General features: G+C 37.3%; 1 protein-coding gene across 1 annotated transcript in view; it reads left to right on the forward strand.

The window, feature by feature from the left end:
* The window catches only part of LOC108718502 (transmembrane channel-like protein 2), a 60,693-nt gene extending 42,470 nt beyond the window's left edge, over positions 1-18,223 (forward strand). Inside the window, exons 13-20 of the mRNA XM_018266836.2 lie at positions 1,052-1,207; positions 1,581-1,709; positions 5,320-5,387; positions 9,643-9,882; positions 10,433-10,558; positions 13,284-13,362; positions 15,600-15,723; positions 17,363-18,223. Coding sequence (XP_018122325.1) covers positions 1,052-1,207; positions 1,581-1,709; positions 5,320-5,387; positions 9,643-9,882; positions 10,433-10,558; positions 13,284-13,362; positions 15,600-15,723; positions 17,363-17,535 — 1,095 coding nt within the window. The 3' untranslated portion in view covers positions 17,536-18,223. The remainder of the gene's footprint in view (positions 1-1,051; positions 1,208-1,580; positions 1,710-5,319; positions 5,388-9,642; positions 9,883-10,432; positions 10,559-13,283; positions 13,363-15,599; positions 15,724-17,362) is intronic.
* The last annotated feature ends 4,536 nt before the right edge of the window (positions 18,224-22,759 follow it).

Genomic DNA, 22,759 nt, shown 5'->3' on the forward strand with positions numbered 1-22,759 from the left:
CCCTGTGTAAAATGTATAATGAAGCAATGGAATTCTTAATGAATCAGATGAAAGTTGAGGGGTCTTTCCATAAGTCTAGAAAGAAAAGTTTAAACATTTAATAAACCTAATAGGATTGGTTTGCCTCCAATAAGAATTTATTGTATCTTAGCTGGAATCAAGCGCAAGGTACTGATATATTATTACAAAGAAAAAGGAAATCAATTTACTTTTTGATTAAAATGGAGTCTATGGCCTTTTTGTAATTCTGAGCTTTCTGCATAATGAGTTTCTGGATAATGGATCCCATACCTGTATTATTTAATCTCTATTCTTCTTATTACTTATATAGACCAGCCCTTAAAATTGTAGTGATGCACCTTCAACAAGAAGGAGAATGGGAGAGCAGTGCAAAAATACACGCCAGGACCAACAATGACAATGCACAGACAGAAACAGCTACATATACTTTAAAATCATTGGAAACATGTAATTAATCAATATCGGAAAGTTGCTTTCATTGTGTAAATGTTGGTTTAAAACTCAACTATAACACTGTATATAAGATGATTCAAAGGGTTGTTCACCTTTGAATTAACTTTTAGTATGATGTAGAGAGTGATAGAGAGTGACAATTTATAAATTATTGTAGTGGTTTTTGAGTTGTTTAGCTTTTTATTCAGCAGCTTTGCAGCTCTCCAGTCTGCAATTGCAGCACTGTGGTTGCTAGGGTCCAAGTTACCCTAACAACCAGGCATTGCTTTTAATGAGAAGCTGAAATATTTACAGGAGAGGGCCTGAATAGAAAGATGAATAATACAAAGTAGTAATAACAATACATTTGTAGCCTTACAGAGCATTTGTCTTTTAGAAAGCTGGAAAAAGTCAGAAGAAAAAGGCAAATAATTTAAAAACTATAAGAAAAGAAAGAAAATGAAGGAAGGCCAAATGGAAAGCTGCTTAGAATTAACCATTCTATAACATATTAAAAGTTTAGGTATGAATGAACTGCACATTATATTTGTAAATGTATTTTGTATACAACCCCTGGATTTTATTTTCTTTATAATAGCTTGCTTACGAAGACGTTATAAAGAATATTACCTACTGGACGTTGTACAACCACTATAATTCTTCCACCTTTCTTAATGATACTGATGCCACCCCACCTCCACTGCATCCAGCTGATGTTCCTCGAGGACCATGCTGGGAAACCAATGTTGGCGTTGTAAGTAGGAACATTTTTAATTGGCCATAAGGCAAAATCTCATCTTCAGTTTATTCCAGCAGATTTTTTTGCACAGCTTTAAGATTTGACATTTTAACTGGTTGCACATAATTCCAGTGCTTGCAGGGACAGTCAAAAAGCATATCCACTTTACTTGCTTTGTAGTCACAGTGTCCCTGCAAGCTTTCACATTCGATTATATGCAAGCAGCTGGAACATGCAATTCATATGTGCAGGAGACTTGAGACAGACTGCAGAGAGATATATATTTGGAGAGTAATGGTAAATATCAGTTTCAGGAACCTGTTTAGCTTTAGTTCGGCCTGTATAAATTCTTGTCATTAATGCCATTATTAACATCTGTTTCCTTCAGGAATTTTTGAGGCTGACTGTGTCTGACATACTCGTCACATATGTCACTATCCTGGTTGGAGATTTCCTCCGAGCGTGCTTTGTACGATTTATGAATTACTGCTGGTGCTGGGATTTGGAAGCTGGATTTGTAAGTTAATTTGTATGTTGTATTGCTTACCTATTAATCATACATATAATTCATTAAATATTTTGTCAGCTCTATGGATGTTTATATGGAAGCCTGTGGTTCAGCCCTAGACTTCTACAGACATTTTCCACCTTACTACTGCCCTCCTCTGTCTTACATTGACAGATCTACTCATTTGGAGAGATTGTCAAACAAGCACCACTGATGTTTACACCATGAGTGGGTGATATCAGGCTGATCCAATCTTGGCCCTAGGGCCCAATGATTGGATTACAAGGCTAGGAATGCAATCAACGATCCAACTGGAATTTTAATCCTACCCAATCGCAATCTTGCTGATTTTCGGCCAGATATCGATCGGGGAAGCCCATTGGAGTGCCCATACACTGGCCAATAAGCTACAGACTTTGTCGGCAGCTTTTATCGGCCTATGCATGGCCACCTTTAGTCCTCGGGGGTTGCTTCCTCTGTGCTTGCTTCCTACCTACAGACTTTTCTGATTTTAAACCATGGGACACCCTTTAAGTCAATTTCACCAGTTTCCTCTTCAGAGTAAGACAAATAAGTACATTTCAGCCTACAGTGCTAGGGCATTATACCAATCTGCTAATCTGCCAACTCAGTATGGTTAGCAAACTGTGTGCCTTTTAGCTGCAGAATAATATGCTCAGAATAATACGCTTATATAGCCACTATGTATGAGATGAGACTGCCAGGAAATCATTAGTAACATCTTCAGTAGTGGTTTTCAGTCACCACCTCCAGTGAAAACAACAGTACTTGTAGCATGTTGGCATACTGATTAGAATTGCTGCTTCACAATGCTGAGGTTTTGGTTTTAGTAACAACCAACATATTGTTTGAAGATTCTGTGTATTTGTGTGTGCAAAGGGAAAAAATGAATTTAAGCCCCTGGAAGTTCAAATTTGAAAATCACAGAGGCAAAAACATGCTTAATGCAAGTCCAATCACTCAACATGCCCTCCATTTATGCCTTTATGTGGTTTTAGAATATTTTTATGGTCTTCTTAAAACACACATTCTAGCAAATCTTTTTAAAGAAATAAATAAATAAAAAAATGATATAAATATATAAAAAAGCTATGCTATGACTTTGGCAAGGGATGAAGCCTGCAATCATACAAGATAAGAAGGTAATTGGTATATTCTGCAATCTGTCTATATAAAACTCCTACTAAATAATGTTTACCCTGTATTCCCGTTTTTCCTTGCCTATGTTAAACGTATAGCATGCTTCAATTTTAAAAACAACAGGATATATTTTTTGGAGAATAATTCTCATATTTGTTGACTGCTGAACAATGAATGTATATTCGGGCTTTAATACCATAAAGAGCCATTTGCTTTCTAAGTGGACAACACATGCCATTAAACCCTTTTACACCCCCTAGCTCTCCGAAATAGGTATACCAGTTTAAGTTTAATTACAGGGGAACAAGTTATCTCCTATCAGTATCATCATTTCAGTGCTATGTCAGTTATCTTGTCTATATTTTTTTACATAATATTTTACATGGTATATTATCTGTATTTTTTCATTGTTTACTGACATGATATGAAATCTTTAAACAGACCATTCTGATAATGCTTTGGGTCTTCTCACTATTTAGGCATGGTTTCTTTTTACCGCACCCAGCAAGGTTAGGTTACCTTAAAGAGGTTGTTCACTTTCAAACAACTACATGTTTTCAGATAGATCACCAGAAATAACGACTTTTTCCAATTACATTATACTTTCTATATGTCACTGTTTTTCTAATATTGAAGTTTAAAGTGTCATTTTTTACCTTCTAAAGCAGCTCTGGGAGGGGGGTCGCCGACCCTATAAACTCTTCTAAATTGATATATTTACTTGATACATTTCTTATCTTTGTCCTTGCTGAGCAGAATCTCATTACAGGCAGCTGTTAGAATTGATACAATAGTTGCTAATACTCCAGAGATACTGCTGAGAAATGTATCAACTAAATGTGGCAAAATTGAATTACAGACTGAAACACCAAAGACAGGAATAATAAAATTAAAACTTAGATTTTGGAAAAACAGTAAAAAATTAATTATGGAAAGTAATGGAAAAAAGTCTGTATTTCTGGGGAAGAATCCGAAAAAAACAACTGAATTGAAAAAAGTTTTTGGAAGGTTAACAGCTCCTTTAAGGGATAGGGGGAGTGCACTTACAAACGTTTAAAGTGTTTGGATGTCTGGAATAAAACTCCTCTTTGAAAATCACTGTTCCCAATCTTGCCAATATTAATCTTTAATAAATATAATCTTTTGATAAAATTGCACTTACATGCTGATCAATAATGGGCGGATTTATCAAAGGTCGAATTTATGTGAATTTTTTTACTCTTATAAATTTGGCTATACTCACAACTCGAACAGGAGGTTATTTAAGAAAAATTTGAACATCTAAAATTCGATAAAATAGTCCTGACCCAAAAAAATTTGAATGTCAGGAAGGCAATTAACATATTCAAATGGTTCAATGGACCTCTGCCATTGACTTGTAAATGAACGCGGCAGGTGTTAGGTGGTGAATATTCGAATTAGAACGGTTTCCATGATAGAGGTGTGATAAATCTCACATTCGAATTTACATTCGAATTGGGTGATTAAAATTAGACTGTGTGAATTTTGACACCAAAAAAAATTGAAAATTCTTATTTTCTATTTGATCCTTAATAAATCTGCCCCTTATAATTGCTTATGAGACAATCCTTCCCTGGTGTTCCAGAACCACTGCCTTGTGTGTTGATTTTAGAAGACAATAGGGGGAAGATCCAGATTGTGAAAGTTTAGGTAGAAATTGCTCCTCCCCTTGTCTTGCAGGCACAGTTTATGTCCATTTGCATGTGATTTACTAACCTGTGCAAATATTTGCAACTCCACTATCTTGTTTAATATTTAACACTTGGCTTTGGTAGGACAATAACACTGAAATTCTGGGAAATAATGTCACGTTGTATGCCACTTCCATTGCAATGACATTCTCTGTGAGGTGTTAACCTTTATGCCCATTTAAACACAGTATATCACCAGTAAATTTTGAGCTAAACTCACTACCAAACACATGGGGTCCTGGTGCAAATGCCCCAGATCATCAGTTTAAGGCATGTCATTCAATATTTTCTTTGTGCAAATTTAGTGTAGCTTTTGCAAACCTGGAAACTGTTAATGATAGTGAATGACTGCAAATTCTATAGTTAGCACCAGTGTGTAGTGTATGTAATAAAATGTTTTCTAAAAAAACCGATGTCACTTCCAAGTAAGCCTTAAAAAGTGCAATGCAATATCCGCCTAAGAAAAAATAATACATAGTGAAATGTGTATTTATATTTGTTATTTTTTTCTATTTATGACTTTTGTTTTCCCTTTGGGACAAATCTTTTTGACCCAAACGTGAGGTGCAGCACTGACAGGTGGTGTAAACAGTGGACCCATTGTGCATTGTTGGCAAAACACATTCCACCTCATACCTGGGTTTTTTTCCACATTTCACTGTTCCCCACTAGTAAATGATGAGCCCTATTTTTACATTGTAGCTGAATCTACTGATCATTTTAAAAGACGACTTTTTTCTACACAGCCTTCCTATGCAGAATTTGACATCAGTGGCAATGTGTTAGGACTGGTCTTCAATCAAGGAATGATATGGTAATAAAATGTGCAATGTTTATTTTATTATGCTCTGTCCTGTATTGTGCTGTAGAATTTACGATGGGGAAGTGGAACAAAGAAACAAATATGGTATCATTTGTGAATGGGGTTTTAATATGAGTTTGATATTGTTGCTGAAAAGCCTTTCAAAAAATATGGATATATTATTCCATCAACCTGGCATAAACAAATACAAATTAAACATAAGCTTTTATCGTTTTAATTGGAGTGTTAACATAGACATTCAGATATATCACAAAATATCAATATTGTTGACAAGAATCAATACAGAAATTCAAACCAATGCTTGATAGCAAAAAATAAAACAAAAAACATAGTACCCATATTTAGTTAATGAATTGGTTAATCAGTTAATAACGTATCTCTCTGCTTTGAATGAAAACAACATGCCAGAGTATTATATTTGTGAAAAGTTGAATGGATAGCAATATAATTTTAAAAAAGTTTAAAAAAAATAAATATATATCAAAGTGTACATTAAAAATTGCACATAAATGATTGAACTTCTTTTCTATCAGCAATTTGTAGGTTATCTAGGTATATAGACCAACTATCTAAAAAGCATTTTCTAATTTTTAGATCCATATCTAAATATAATCACTTCCTGGAGGCAAAGAGATGTCAGATCTGATAGAATTTCTTTCAATATAGGAGGTTCCTCTCTAATCCAATGTAAAAATATGGATTTATGAGCTGTAAGATTTCTAAATGGAGATTCCCTAACATAGTGTCAATACTGGCTCTAAAGGATTATATGTTACTTATAAATGTTTAATAACTTCTAACTGATGTCGTTTTTCAACAGGTGGGAAATTTAAAATGGAATACCTCCAGTATTTGCTGTAAATAGCTGCACCCATGTTACTCTTACAACCAGCTATAATACTGCCACCATGATCAACCCCACAACTAAATCCCCTAAATCTCATAGACCCTGAAAAAACATAACTCATGGTAACAAATATAAGAACCCTATTTTATTTTAAGTTTAATATTTAACTGTTTCAGATTATATTTTACCTCTATAAAGATCATTGTTTCAGTTGCATATAGGAAAGATAAATGTTATACGCAGGAGGATATATGATACATTCAGGAAGATACATATTTGACATTATCATGGCTGCAGGAGGTTTGCACAATATTTTCACAGCTGTAGGAAGGTGTATAATCAATTTTTACACATAAATTAATATATTTTCCCTATCTGTGAGTCTGAAAGAATATTAGTGTATGTAAGTTTTATAATATCAAATCTTCATTTGGCCTATATTTTTGTAATTTTTTTAATTTTGTGCCTCTGCCCCTTTCCATCTTGGGGGACAATAATCCTGGTAGCCAAAAAAATATTTCTCTGTGAGGCCACAATTTTATTGTTATCGTTCTGTTTTCTATTCAGCTTCCATTGCCTCTTTCAGCCACTGCCTGGTTGCTAAAGAAAATTGGATCCCACCTTGAATCTAAATGCTTAATCAAGAACTATAGACTAGAGACAGAGTATATTTACCAGACTATATAGGACCCAGGCCTATGACTGTAGCCTTGTTACTGCAAATGTATATATGGTATATAGTGAATAATGTACCTCCTACTGTAAAACACAAGGATAAGTCACCAAGTTGTTCCATGATGATCATATAAAGGATAAGTGCTTTTATACAGGTCAAGGAACTCCAAGGTGACTTCTAGGGGCAGATTTACATAGGGTCGAATATAGAGGGTTAATTAACCCTCGATATTCGACTGCCGAATGTAAATCCTTCGACTTTGAATATAAAGTCGAAGGATTTAGCGCAAATAGTTTGATCAAACGAATAAATCCTTCGAATCGTTCGATTCGAAGGATTTTAATCCATCGATCGAACGATTTTTCTTCAACCTAAAAATTGTTAGAAAGCCTATGGGGACCTTCCCTCATTAGGTTTTAGGTGGCGAAGTAGGGGGGTCGAAGTTTTTCTTAAAGAGACAGTACTTCGACTGTCGAATGGTCGAATAGTCGAACGATTTTTAGTTAGAATCGTTCGATTCGAAGTCGTAGTCGAAGGTTGAAGTAGTCAATTCTACGGTCAAAGTAGCCCAAAAAAATAATAGAAATTCGAAGTTTTTTTTATTCTTTTCCTTCACTCGAACTAAGTAAATGGGCCCCATAATATCCTCATATTTTACAATAGGCAATACGTTGTTTATTATAATACACACATTCAAGTCATATGAAATATTACTAAGTGCCAATAATAAATGATGGCATCACTAAGCACCCTTTATAAGTATATCATTTATAGGATATTCATGGCTCTTGTATACTATATTTAAAATAATTTCAACACCCTGTTTATACTGACCTTGGTAGAGAGTAGGGATAGAAAATATTTGGGTGTCATATTGAACAGAGGCTTGGGGGTGCCATCTTGTATAATGGCCTAAGGCAGAATAAGATGAAAACACACCCCTTGACAGGAAAGAAGGACAACAAGATGGAACTGGTGGTAAATGGTGTGCTTAGATTTCCCAAAATATACCGTTTTAATTAGCAGAATGGCGTGAAAGACAATAGGAGAAAATGCACAAATGAGCCAATTGTTAAAATATGAGATTATTATATAGCTAGAGTTAATTGAAATGTAGGGAAAAAACTGTGAGAAAAACAAATATGAATATAGATTATTTGTTCTGTAAACACAACAGGAGCCCTACTTTATTTCCATTTTCATTGTTTGGGATATAAAACTTTATGTTTGTGTCTATAAATTGCAAATAATAATAAGGATGCTTAAGCTGGCGGCCTTTATCAGAGAAAAAAAAGCTGTTCTATTTCTATATAACTCTCAATAAAATTAAAGCTTTTATGTAATGCAGACATGAGTTGTGTTATTGTTCAGAAGCATTTACTTTAGCTGTAGCATTTAAAATTATGCAAATTTCTTTCTGAGGTTGCTCTCATTTTACAAAAGGGTTGTAGTCAACATTTTGCATCCATCATATGCTATGTGCTAGTGCTACATAAGGCTTTTAAGTGTGGACAAAGGCCTCTAATATATTTCAACATGAAAACGAATTAATTAAAATGTGTGCATAAAAGAACTGGGGATGTCAGCCGATACATTAGATAAATTAGAGTTCACAAAGATTTGCGTTTAACAGTAGAATTTGTCCTGCTTCGCCAAAAAAACGAAACGGCGTATTGCTTATATTTCTATTTGATCCCCCTAAATAGTTTAATATTTTCCTTCTGACTTCCTGACTTCTAATTAATTAGGCTGATTAGACTCTAGAACAGGGGTCCCCAACCTTTTATACACATGTGAAACATTTATGAGGTTATTTAATGAACCTCAAATTTCTCTTTTTGGGATAAAAACTTTGTGAAAAAAAAACCTCAAATGTTTTTAGCTATATTATACCCCAATGCTGCAAAAAGCCAGAATCTGAAAATCCACCATCTCAGACCTGTATAAGTCAATGGGAGTTGTCCCTATCCCAATTTGAAGATATTGTGGTCCGGCTGGGTTTAGCCCAATAATCTGAAAAATTTGGGGTTTTCAAGCAAAAAAAAACCTAAAAAAATCTGGCATTTCGGGAGAAAACTTCGAAAAAAATAGGGGTTTCTCTCGATTTTATCAAATTTTTTCCTGATCTGTTTTAATCAAGTTATTTTAATGATAAATAAGGAAAAAATCGGGAATGGGAGTCTGGTCAAGTTTTTTTTATTGAAACAATTAGGTAAATTTGGATTTAAGTAAATTGGCGTATGGGAGCAATGCAAGTATGAAACATGTTCCTGGGGGTGCAAAATAATTGCTGTGATTGGCCATTTGGTAGCCCCTATGTGGACTGGCAGACTACAGGAGGCTCTGTTTGGCAGTACATCTGGTTTCTATGTAACCAAAACGTGCCTCCAAGTCAGTAATTTGTCTCTGCTTTGAGACCACTGGAATCAACATCAAACATCAAAGGAAGCAGGAGGTACAGTATAGGGGGCAAATTTCAACTTATATTGGTAAAACAAGACAACCTCTGATTATGTTGGGGTTCCTAAAGTGAATTTGCTGTGGGGCCAAATAATATCTAGTTATGCCATTGCTCATGAGCCACTGGTTGGGGGTCATTGCTCTAGATAGTTGCAACAAAGATCAATTGCAAATTACCTTAGCCAACCATATACATAATATTAAAAGTTGTACTACCCCTTAATGTATTCCATATAATGAATCTTTTACCATTTTTTTCACAGGATGGGTTCATTTTATGCGCCTGGATTAATTGGAATTAATGTCCTCCGTTTACTAACCTCCATGTACTTCCAGTGCTGGGCAGTCATGAGCAGTAATGTTCCGCATGAACGCGTCTTTAAAGCATCTAAATCAAACAACTTTTACATGGGTTTACTCCTGCTTATTCTTTTTCTGAGTTTACTGCCAGTGGCCTACACAATCATGTCTCTTTCACCATCATTTGACTGTGGACCATTCAGGTATGTTGTGCTATGCCATATAACTGTGCTGCAATCTATGTTGCCCTTTCTCTAATGTTTGCCTGTGTGTAGTAAGCTAAATGTTTCCTACTCCTACATCCCAGGAATAACAACCCTGGGGTGCCTGAACAGGCATAGTAAGGTGGTAGCTCACAGTGTATTCCTGTGACCTCGATAATATTTTACAGAATGGCTAAACAGTGCAGTGGTGTTTAAATCCCCTTTATTTGAGCCAGAAGGCTAAATAGTTTTTTCACACAGGGTGAAAGCATTCTAAATCAGGAAAATATATTATAGGTTTTATGAAATCTGCAGGAGGGTAGTTAATCCATTTACAACCGCATAAAGCATGAAATAGCACAGGTGCTGACTTTGGAGAATGGTGGGAATGTAAGCATAATAATTTGAGTATGCAGATGTAACATGTAACATTGTACAATATGCAGCATACTAAAATAACAAAATTAAATTTATTGTGCTGTAGTATATTTGCCTACCTTTAATTCATTGATGTGATTTCGACTATCTGTAATATTGTTTGTATTTACAGTGGCAAGAATCGAATGTTTGATGTTATTCAAGAAACAATGCAAAATGATTTTCCTCCATTCATTGGAAAAATTATAAGTTCTATAGCAAATCCTGGGCTAATTATTCCAGCTATTCTCCTTATGGTGTAAGTGGTTTGGTTTTTATTTTCACTTGAATGCTATGTCTTCATGCTTTTTCCCCCGTACTCTCCTTGTTCTCTAATGTAGTAGTCCAAAAAATTACAGATGCAAATGAATTCACCAATGCGAATGCTGGATGCCAGCACCATGCCAATCATATTGCTTTTATCTTGCACACAGAGATTATTGTGTAACGTTTCATTTCTTGGTATTGCATTGTAATCAAATATGAGGAGGGACAAAGAACTACTTTTCGTTTTTCTATGATAGAAAATAACTTTCAATGCTTTCAGCTCCAGTTGTAAGAACAAAGAACTTTGTGTCCATTTTAAAGAAAAACAAAAACCCAGTCCAAGTATTTAGACAATTATGGTGTTTGTATAGTCAAGTGTATGACCACTCAATCTAAACCTCCATATACTGTACACACTTTCAAATATTTTTCTATCCCTATTTTCCCTGGCCGATTAATGAGATGTGAGGCCCCTAGGCTACACTTCCACAAGCTCCCCTTCTGGGCTCCTCCCACTCCCAGAAGTTTATAATATACAGTACAACAATTAACTTTCAAAGTATTAACTTATAGCTATGCTGGTCTGTCTGGAAGTGGAATTATGGAATTATGATGTTGACCCTTACAGCCACCACCCACCAGTGACCCCCCCCCCCCCAGGCATAAAGGGCAGAACAGTTTACTTTAAAGGATCAGCAACATCAAAAAAAATTATGAAAAATTTGTTTGTATACTACGAAAAAAAGACACCAACACATATTAAACTTTAAAGTGGACCTGTCACCCAGACACAAAAATCTGTATAATAAAAGTCCTTTTCAAACTAAACATGAAATCCAATTTCTATTTTTATTAAAGCATTTATAGCTGTTGTAAGCTCATTTTAAAATCTCAGTTGTCAATCAAATATTGTCTGCCCCTCCTCTATGCCTAAGCATAGAGGAAGGAGGGGGGCAGACAATTGCTTTCACTTTCCATTCAGCACTTCCTAGATATCACTGCTCTCCACACATTGCCCCAGTTCTCTTCACCGTTTAATTGTGTAGCCAGGGCATGGGGATGGACATCAGGTCCCTTATTCTGGTGCACAAACAAATTCTGAGATGATACAAGGCTTGTCTTAATAACAGTGTGCACAACATGGCTCCTGCCTGCTTGCTATAATTATGATTTCCCAGACTGAAGGAAGCAAGATTCAAATAATTTATATAGTGTAATTAAAGTTCACTTTGTTTGACTAATGTGATAAAATAGGATTTTGAATATTTTTTTTGGGTGACGGGTCCTCTTCAAAAAAGGCAAATGGGGTGATCCATCGTGCGGCGCTCGATTTCTCCTCCCTGCCTTCCTTATAGAAGATAGCCAGAGAGGAGAAATTGAGTGACACGCAATGGATCGTTGCTTGTTGCCTTTTCTGAAGAGGAACGCAAGCGGAGATTGGGTAAGTTATTTCTAAATAAAGACTTTTAAAGTTTAATATGTGTTGGTGTTTTTTTTTTTCATAGTATAGAAACTATTTTTTTTTTTAAAAAAATGCTGTTGTTACTGGTCCTTTAACTTTCGATCCAGTAATTCCTCTTTGTCACTGCATTCCTCACATTCCCCATTTCTACTCACGGTCTATAATTGCTTATCATGTGCATAGGCACTAGGTCCCCATTCTAATGCATACATAAGATTTTGCGGTGATACAAACCTTAATAATAACAAATTGGCGCCTGCCTGCTTGCTGTGATTCTGTACTTCCAAGACTGAAGGCAACAAGATTTAAATAATTTATATTGTAAATAAAGTTTGTTTTGCCAAAGTAACATGGTAGAAAGGTATTTGGAAATATTTCTTAAGGTACCAGGTCCCCTTTAATGGAAAATGAAAACTAAACTCCCTAGCGGTGACAAGTTGTTAACGCACCCTCCAGTAATTCTAGTCATTGACCTCCTACCCCGGGCTGATGCTCCTCTTCCCCAAATTGCACACCTATCAGTTGTAGTGTTTGCCAAGCACTATATTGACAATTTGGCATCCTTGCTGGGCTTGGGTGAGTGCATGCACTCTACTAGAATGGATGTATCAAACTGTACCCCCTGCCTTGAGACATTTTTTCAGGACTACCAGGTCTGCCCCACTAACCCTGGGCAAGTACATGTACCCAGCTAGGACTCGAGTGACAAACAGTTTTATAAAGCAGGGGAGCATTGGGTCTGGGTAGGAGGAATGTAACTAAAATTATTGGAGAGGGGTCCTCACAACTAGGCACCAATAATTGATTAGAGCTTTCCTATTCCTTTAACACTGATATCAAGCATTATATTTACCAATTGGGGGAATAAAATACTGACCAAGGGAAAACACAGAAAGTACCTTATCTGGAGAATTCTCTGGCACCTGTAAGTGTGTTGGTAATTGACTCTTTGAGAGATGTGCAGGGTGCTAGGAGAGTTTTATTAAAGGCCACTACCTCTTCAAAACTAGACTGTTCAGGTCTGCAATGAAACGTTGGAGCAGAGGATGGTTTAAATAGTTTTTCATTATTCAATTACATTATAGTTCTGGAAATTACAAATGCTCTGAAAATATATTTTACATTTAGAAAGTAATAATATCTAGTTTTAGAGCTGCCAAGTTTGCTATCACAAAAACACAGCTGGCTCAGTGGCGAATATGATGTAAAGGTGCAGAATTCTTATATCTGAACAACTTTGTCATGTTTCTTTCAGATTAGCCATTTATTACCTCAATGCCGTTTCCAAAGCTTATCAACAAGCTAACATAGATTTGAAGAAGAAAATGCACATGGTAAGTCAGTTTATTAAATTGTGGGAAACTGAATTCATCTTAGTGCTTCTAAATCAAGGCAATTTTTGTCTAAGAATAAAGTAAAGCCATTTGCATTTTTATTTTGCTACGAGCAAGATATTTTCATGCAGCAAATTAATGATTGTTCCTTCAGAAAATGATCATCCAAGTGCTTGTAACAGCCAAAGAAAAAAAGTCATTGCTACAGGCAGCTAAAGGTAACCATGCTGGATTATCCAAGGACTTCTATTTTGCACATTAAATAGCGTCTCTCCTTCATGTGAACATTATCTTCTTTTATCCTAGGGAACTAAAAGGGGAAAAAATCTGCCATAATTGTGTTGCTCAAGTAAAATTCTCCTGATCTAAAACTTCCAATATTTTCCAATGTGTAGTCATACTGGGAGTTGGAGGTGGATTATAGGTGGATTCTTAAAGCAACACTTGACGTCAAATGTCCCCAGTTTAGCATGCACTTATATTTAAAATGATTATGGCACTCTACATCTAAAATTTGCACTTTGCACAATGCATGGCATCCATAAATGAGCCCTGCTGACCAACAGGTATTGCAATCATTGCTGGAGGCTCTTAAAGAACACTGTACCTGCCCTCCTGATGTTTTATTAAAGTGAACATCAGAATATGAAAACAGAACAATTATCTGCCTACTATGACTAGATAAGACCAAGATGACTGATGTAGAGAGGGTTCTCACTGGAGAACCTACTTGCTTCTCTCATTATGGTTGGGCTGCTCTTTAGACAGCTAGATGATGTATCTGGAGAATCCAATGGAAAGTTTCTGTATCCTTATAAACACGCCATTGCCAATGTCAGATTGCTATGCCCCACATTGTATGTCTCTCTCTTCCTCTGCAGTTCTTTTGAATTTACATATTTTTTTTCTCTGCCCCTACCTTCTTCATATAGAAATTACTCTGCAAAGTGGCAAAATCCTGCATGGAACCTATAGTTCTGCACAATTTTGTATCATCAGTAAAAATAGAAACAGTACGTTCAATGCCCTCCTTCAGGTCATTAATAAACAAGTTGAAAAGCAACTGTGGTACTTCACTAACAACACTGGTTCAATTAGAAACTGTTCCATTTATCACCACTCTTTGTAGTCTATCCTTTAGCCAGTTCTCTATCCAGGTACAATGTGTTACCTGTTTACTGTGCTTTCTAGAGTTATTATTATTGTTTTAATTCCAAAAAGCTGGTTGTATTCTTAAAAGGGATCTAAGCACTGCTTTTTTCAGCTCTCTTTTTTCAGCCAGTGGCTGCATTACAAAAATCTCCAATAAGAATCCCACCTGATGCGCATAAACCTAGCTCCATGTTCTACTTTCCTGCAATTAAAATTGGAAGCATTAAGCACTTAACAAGTACTCCATTTATCGCCATGTTTGGTTAAAAGACAAAGCCAGCAAGATGACTGACATAGTGCTTGTAATTAGCATTCACATTGGTGACTTCTCTTGCATCTATTGTTGTTTTTAGTAAGAACAGTTTTATTGTTGAATTTTCGTGTGTGTGTGTGTATTTTGTCAACTTCTATGGTGAATATTAGCGCCCCCTTTAAAGTAATTGCAGATTAAACCTTAACTCCAGTTCTCCAGGGCCAGCGGCCCAATGAAAACAACGGAAACTTTCAATGAGAATCCCACGTAGCATAAGGGTAAGGGCACATGCTAAGATTAGGGGAGATTTAGTCACCCGACAGCAAATCATCTCTTCTTAGGCCCGCTGGCTAGAATCTAAATCACTGGCGGGATGGCACTCGGAGCGTTTTGTTTTCCAAAGTCGCACGAAGTTTCCTCATGGGGCGACTTCGGAAAATGCTCTGAGTGCCATCCCACCAGCTGGAAGGCTGAAGGGGAGATTAGTCAGTCGAAGAAGAGGCGATTTGCAACTAGGCGACTAAATCTCCCCGACTCTTAGTGTGTGCCCTCGCCCTTAAACACAAGTTTTCTAGCAAAAAACAATGAAGAAGTACTATGTATGTGTTCCTCTGAAATTTATTAGATTGATGGTTCTGACCAGTGGAATGATGAATGTACCATACGAGAAAATGTTTTATGGGAAAGGAATGTTAGTACAGGTATTTATAATTGTATGCTATTAGTTTTTATTGTGCAAGACTGATAGGTGCAAATGAAAATGTTTAACACTTGAGTTATGCATGGAAATTACAAATTATCGGCTTATTTTTATGATTCTTGTTTTGTTTAGCAACGAGAAGAAGACAAAAATAAAAGGAACAATAACACTCAGGCAAACTCAGTAATGAGTGACCTCGAAGAGTTACTTCCTCCCAGCGCGAGGAATGCTTTAAAGCTACAGTCAGCTGCAAATGGTAATATTTTTTTGCTTTGTGTTCAAAAAGTAGAATATAAAGTTTTTGAGGTGTGAGGGGATTATCAGTAGAGCATGTTTAAGGTTAGTGGGAAACAAAAGGGCACAGTTTGTAAATTATGATTTCTTAGTACAGGTATAGGATCCATTATGCGGAAACCCATTATCCAGAAAGCTCTGAATTACAGGAAATTCCATCTCCCATAGACTCCATTTTACCCAAATAATCCAAAGTTTTACAAATGATTTCCTTTTTATCTGTAGTAATAAAACAGTACCATGTACTTGTTTCCAACTACCAGCCCAAATTGGTCCTGGTAGTAGGAGCTGCCATTCTGGAATCTATACATTATATGCTATAAGGTCTAGCAAAAAAATATTGTGGGAGCAGCGCCCAGAAAAAAAGGGAGAAGCAGGGCTGTCATGAGTACAACTGCCATGCAGAAAATGGCTGCACGTTGTTACTATAGCATTCCGCATCAATGCCTTAGGTACAAGGAAACTGTAAGCCTTTCCTGGTAACCTTCCTTAGTACAGGAGCATGTTCCCTTAGACCTGGCACTTTTACCTGCTGCCAATCCAGCAAACATGGAACCTGCAGAAATTTGGGATTGACTGAAACATCGGAATATTGCACTGTAGTGCCTCCACCTAATAAAATACATAGAAATTTGCAGCAATAATAAACTTTACATAGAACAACAAAAAAGTGAAGACAATCTAATACAATGAAACAGTCCTGCAATTGGGTATATAAAATAATCATAGGCACTAGGCCTATGATTAAGTGTTTGCTAAAACGAAACGCTATCTGACTCACTAGCAGAAATACAATCTGACTGTCTAACTAGCACAGTCCTTTGAGAGTGTTTAATTCCAAATAGGATTAATAATTTCACAGTTCTGTTCTTTGCTCTTCCCTAGACCCCCCAAGTACCCGTCCTAGCTGGTGGCCACACATTACTGGGGGCTCCTGGCCGAATTTAAGGCACTCCCCTCCCAGCATATCTGATCATTCCCCTGCCTGTAACCAGGCCAGATAATGTCATAAGCAGTTCAAGCTAAAGCACATTATTTAATATTAGATATTTGCAAAGATTTTGTACTTGGTGCAAGGATGAAGATATTCTGTAAATGGAAAACTCTGCACTGGGAAAATAAAGCTGACCAAGTTTTTTACATTTTGCACCTTGTCTTGGGTGACAAAGAAGAGCTTGCAATATGCTACATGGGAAATGTTTAGTTAGTGCAGTGATCCCCAACCAGTAGCTCGTGAGCAACATGTTGCTCCCCAACCCCTTGGATGTTGCTCCCAGTGGCTTCAAAGCAGGTGTCTATTTTTGAATTCCAGACTTGTAGGAACCTTTTGGTTACATAAAAAACAGTTGTATTGCCAAATAGAGCTTTCTGTAGGCTGCTAGTCCACATAGGGTCTACCAAATAGTCAATCATAGACCTTCATTGGCATCCTCAGGAACTATTTTCATGTTGTGTTGCTCCCCAACCCTTCTTACATTTGAATGTGGCTCACGGGTGAAAAAGGTTGGGGATCCCTGAGTTAGTGGAAAAGTGTTTTAATTACAATTTCATATACTTTTATAAAGACTGAATATATTATGTCACCTATTTCACTTCCATAGAGAACCAGAGCACCGTGAAATCTGGCAGTGGAAAAACAAACCCAACCAGTAATGTAGCAAGCAATGGAAAGAGAGACGTCTCTGCAATGCAGGCACCACGCATAGCAATAACAACTCCTCCTGCACCTAGACCAGGGGGAGCACCCATGGGTCGACCACATCATAAGCATTAAAAGTATAGACAATAATGAAATACACGTCTGTCTTCCGAAACCCATTTCTATTGCTAAAAAAAAGCAGGGTGGTTGAGCAAAGGCATTTTGAGCAAAAATTATGAGAATGAACCAATATTGCATTATTATATTATTTTTTTTATAATGGGTGGAAAAAAAAGTTTGTCAAAATTATGTGGCAAAACAAATCCAGAAACCGGATCTCTATTTCATATAGCCTTTGCGAGAGACATGCATAGAAGAATCGGCTTGGTGTGAATCAGAGTTGCTCTGCAGCAGTATTAATGTGCATAAAGCGCATTTTTGATGTATAGATTTTGTTAATTCTTATTAAAAGCTATGGCTTTTATAATTTGACAAGTATATTTTATTTTGTTAGACGTTGAAGATTGTATAAGCAAACATTACTCTATCCCATGCTGAGAAACACACCGTGTTTGTATTACCTGCTAAATACTCCACATTATCTTCTGGAAGCAGCCTTCAGATTGCTCTACTGCTGGAGTCAAGTCACTCACTTTATATGACATGGTCTGACACATGGTCTCACATATAATACAATATATCTGTGCCTGGCAAACAAGCTAAATAAACACACACACAAGGATCAATACTGGAAAAAGAGGTCACTCACACATTTACTATATGGTTAAATGTATAAAGATACTTGCCTGTTTAACATCTCAATCAGAAGCCAATGTAAGTAATAAGAAGTTGGGCCTTCCTTTGTTGCTATAGCAGTCTCTACCTTTTCTACTAGATGCTGGAATATTGTTTGTGGGAATTTCCTACCATGTAGTCATAAGCGCATTAGTGAGGTTGGGCACTGATGTTGGACCTAGATTATACAGTAGTTAGCATTCCAATTCATTCCAAAGGTATATAGCTGGGTTTCTTCCTCAGGTATATTGGGGTAAGCTAAGAACACAGATTTTTGACTCCGATATTAGTTAACTGTTTCTCTATGGTTCTCCTTTTATTTAAGGTGTTATCATTGTGTTGGACCATCATATATAATAATACATATATAATAATACATATTATATATCATTTAAAACAGCCTAAATAAAAAAAGGACTATGGGCCACACCGTGGCTAATACAGAGGCTGTTCCAGTGTTCCTAATGATAAGGCTCTGCTGGGGCTCAAGCCCAGAACTTCCTTGTCGTTGGATGCGCTCCCTAACCACTGGGCCAGGAGAGCAGCCAGCAAGTGCGCATCTCCCTTACACCTGTTTCCCCAGCACCTTTATTCGTTGGGTGGGGTCAACCAATCAGGGCTGGCTCTGCCCTATAAAAGTTCAGCCCTCCTCACAACCAGTGCCTAAGCATTGGCCTAGTTACTGTTTACCTTGCTCCTGAGCACTGTGGCTTGTCCCTAGCTCTGGTTCCTGCTCCTATTCCTGCTGTGGTTCATGTTCCTATTAATGCTCCTGCTCTAGTCTTACACCCTGACTTTTTCTTGTTCCACTCCTGGCTCTTGTTCCCAGTTCTTGTTGTCTCACTTGCATCAGTTCTGTTTCACTTCCCTGCATCCAGTTCTGCATCCAGTCCTGTTCCAGATTCTGTCTTTGTGGGGAGAGCAGGCAGAAGAGCTCAACCAGGACCCTTCCGTGACCTGCAAATGGGGGAGCAAGGTCAGCCCCACCTGCCCGCCCCGCAGGTATCAGTCGGGCCCGCACATCACTATTGCATTTGTATTTTAGTTGAAGTGTCCAAGAGTAATAAGTAACTGCCTAAAGATTTTTTAAAAAAAAGTGATACTCAGAAACAGTTCAATTCTAGGAAATACATTGAAAAGTATAGCTGTCAATCGTGTCTCATAGGCTAATTTGAATAAAAAACACAACATAGAGAAGATACTTAACCCCTAGATGTCAGCTAATTGATTAATGATAATGAAAAATAAGGGTACAGGTGGCCTTACAATTATTATCTTTCCTGGAAAAGATCTTTCAATACACACGTGAAGAGCTGAATCATCAGATATATAAGTAGAAATGACAGATATGACCAGCTTTACTTAAATGATTAAAAAGCATTATTTATGCCCAACTCTACCAGCGTATCTAAAATATATAAACCATAAATACATTGATAGTGCCCTTCAAGGAGGGACTTCTCACACTCACATTTATCACAATATGTTCACACCTCCCATGTTCAGATATAAAAATATGGTTACAACAGTCAACGTATATTAATCACTGTATGAGACACATAAATCAGTGCATCAGTATTGATTGAATGTGGATTTACATCACCAAGTTCCAAATATGAAAAAAGAGTTAAAATATAGCAGGTCCAGAATGGTGAATATAGCAGCTCTCCATAAAAGATCATTGTCAATACATTAGCAAATATCTTCGGTGAACATTCACATTACACCAATTCATGTCATGCACTTGGGCTCGGTGGGTCCCATGTTTCTAAATATGCTTATGTGCTAGAATTAGATGCAATCGTTTGTAGTATATCAGTACATGTTCATAAGAAACTGAAACCAAGAAGGTTCTTGAACATAACAAAAAGTAACAGGCTTTATTCTCTTAAAGTGCAACCAGGGATATCATATTCTCAAATCCTTGAGGTATATCACATACATGGGTAGTGGTACTTGAACATAAGATGCAGAACAAATGAAAGGGAATTTTAGACATGTTCAGTTTTAGAACTGGTTGTATGATTTTTGAGCTCCTGAAATCAATAAAAGAATTGCATTTTGTTTTATTTAGTTTATTTATGAATGTGCTTTTCTGCCTTTTATTCTAGCATGGCACAGATGGAATATTGTTATATAAAATTGTATCTTGTTAGTAAACGCTGTACTCATTATAGGACATAATTCTTGTGTCCATTGTTACCCCAGTGTCTTTATATTTACACACTCCTTTACCTCAACAACACGACATTGCTCCTTCTGTAGCTGCACAAACCCCCCATACATTTGCTTTTCCCATCCTGTACTTTTACGCAGCCACCATTAACCCATATTTCCCGTTCTATATGACTGCATGTCCCACACTTCACTCTTTCCCCTTCTATTATACTACACAACAACATACTTCCATGTTTCCCTCTCCCCATACATCAATACTTCCCATCTTTTACTAATAGACACAGGGCTGGTCCTATCACATGTGGGGCCCAATTGGGACCATGTTGGCGGGGCCCCTAGACAAAGTGTTGCTGGCTACTGACACACCAAGTATTTAGGAAAATAAGGGCATACAGGCACAAAATAGAAAGGAAAGGGGCAGACAAGGTAACATAATAGGGGCACACAGGGTAAGAGCGAGAGGGAGGAAATAGGAGAGTGGACTGGGCCAATTAGTTTGGGGCTGGGCCGATTCAGCTTGGGAGCAGGCTTGGTTGGATTGGGGGCAGGCAGGGCCTATCAAGGTTGGAGGAAAGCTGGGCCTATGAGAGTTGGGGGCAGGCTAGACCTATGGATTTGGGGATGGGCTGGACTCTCAAAGTTGGGGGCAGGCCAGGCAGCATCATGTGCTGAGGGAAATATTATCTGTGCTGCCCTGTGGTGCGGGGCCCCCCAGAGGTGCGGGGCCCAATTGGGCCCAATTGGTCCAATTGGCCTAAGGCCGGCCCTGAATAGACAACCCTCCATGTACCTCAATGAACCAACTATATAGGTCTGGACTTGGAGTCAAAATTGGCATTACAAGTACATAAAGGCCCAAACACCAGCCCACTAAATAGTGACTTTCTACAGATTGCCAGTCTGAGCCTGCTACTATACTTTGTTTTACCCCTTCTATTTCTCCAAAACCCCTGTGCAACTACATTTATGTTACTCTACACCCACCACCAATGCACAATTCTATCCTATGTCCTTACAGGCTCTGTACTACTGCCCAGATTTATTCAGCCTCCCAATACCTACTTATACAGTCTCCACATTTCTATACAGCCCTCCTCCCCTAATAGCTCCACTAAGTATCAATCTAAGGGCTAAGGACAGGTGCTTCAGAAACACAACTATACTTTATATAAACAAGCTGATATGTAGCCATGAGGTCAGCCATTCAAAGCTGAAAAAGGAGAAAAGGCAGAAGGTGCACAACAGATAGCAGATAAGCCCTGTAGTATACAATAGGATTCTTCAGAATCTTTAGTCTGTTATCTACTGTGTATCCTGTGCTTTAATGGCTGCCCCAATGGCTACACAGCAGCTTGTTTATATAAACTATAGTAGTACTTATCTGTTATCTACTGTGTATCCTGTGCTTTAATGGCTGCCCCCATGGCTACACAGCAGCTTGTTTATATAAACTATAGTAGTACTTATCTGTTATCTACTGTGTATCCTGTGCTTTAATGGCCGCCCCCATGGCTACACAGAAGCTTGTTTATATAAATTGTAGTAGTACGTATCTGTTATCTACTGTGTATCCTGTGCTTGAATAGCTGTCCCCATGGCTACACAGTAGCTTGTTTATATAAACTATAGTAGTACTTATCTGTTATCTACTGTGTATCCTGTGCTTGAATGGCTGCCCCCATGGCTACACAGCAGCTTGTTTATATAAATTATAGTAGTACTTATCTATCTACTGTATATTCTGTGTCTGAATGGCTGTCCCCATGGCTACACAGCAGCTTGTTTATAGAAATTATAGTAGTACTTATGTTATCTACTGTATATTCTGTGTCTGAATGGCTGTCCCCATGGCTACACAGCAGCTTATTTATATAAACTATAGTAGTACTTATCTGTTATCTACTGTGTATCCTGTGCTTTAATGGCTGCCCCCATGGCTACACAGCAGCTTGTTTATATAAACTATAGTAGTACTTATCTGTTATCTACTGTGTATCCTGTGCTTTAATGGCCGCCCCCATGGCTACACAGAAGCTTGTTTATATAAATTGTAGTAGTACTTATCTGTTATCTACTGTGTATCCTGTGCTTGAATAGCTGTCCCCATGGCTACACAGTAGCTTGTTTATATAAACTATAGTAGTACTTATCTGTTATCTACTGTGTATCCTGTGCTTGAATGGCTGCCCCCATGGCTACACAGCAGCTTGTTTATATAAATTATAGTAGTACTTATCTGTTATCTACTGTATATTCTGTGTCTGAATGGCTGTCCCCATGGCTACACAGCAGCTTGTTTATAGAAATTATAGTAGTACTTATGTTATCTACTGTATATTCTGTGTCTGAATGGCTGTCCCCATGGCTACACAGCAGCTTATTTATA

The sequence above is a fragment of the Xenopus laevis genome, chromosome 6L (assembly GCF_017654675.1).
Source record: "Xenopus laevis strain J_2021 chromosome 6L, Xenopus_laevis_v10.1, whole genome shotgun sequence".
In the NCBI taxonomy this organism is placed as follows: Eukaryota; Metazoa; Chordata; class Amphibia; order Anura; family Pipidae; genus Xenopus; species Xenopus laevis.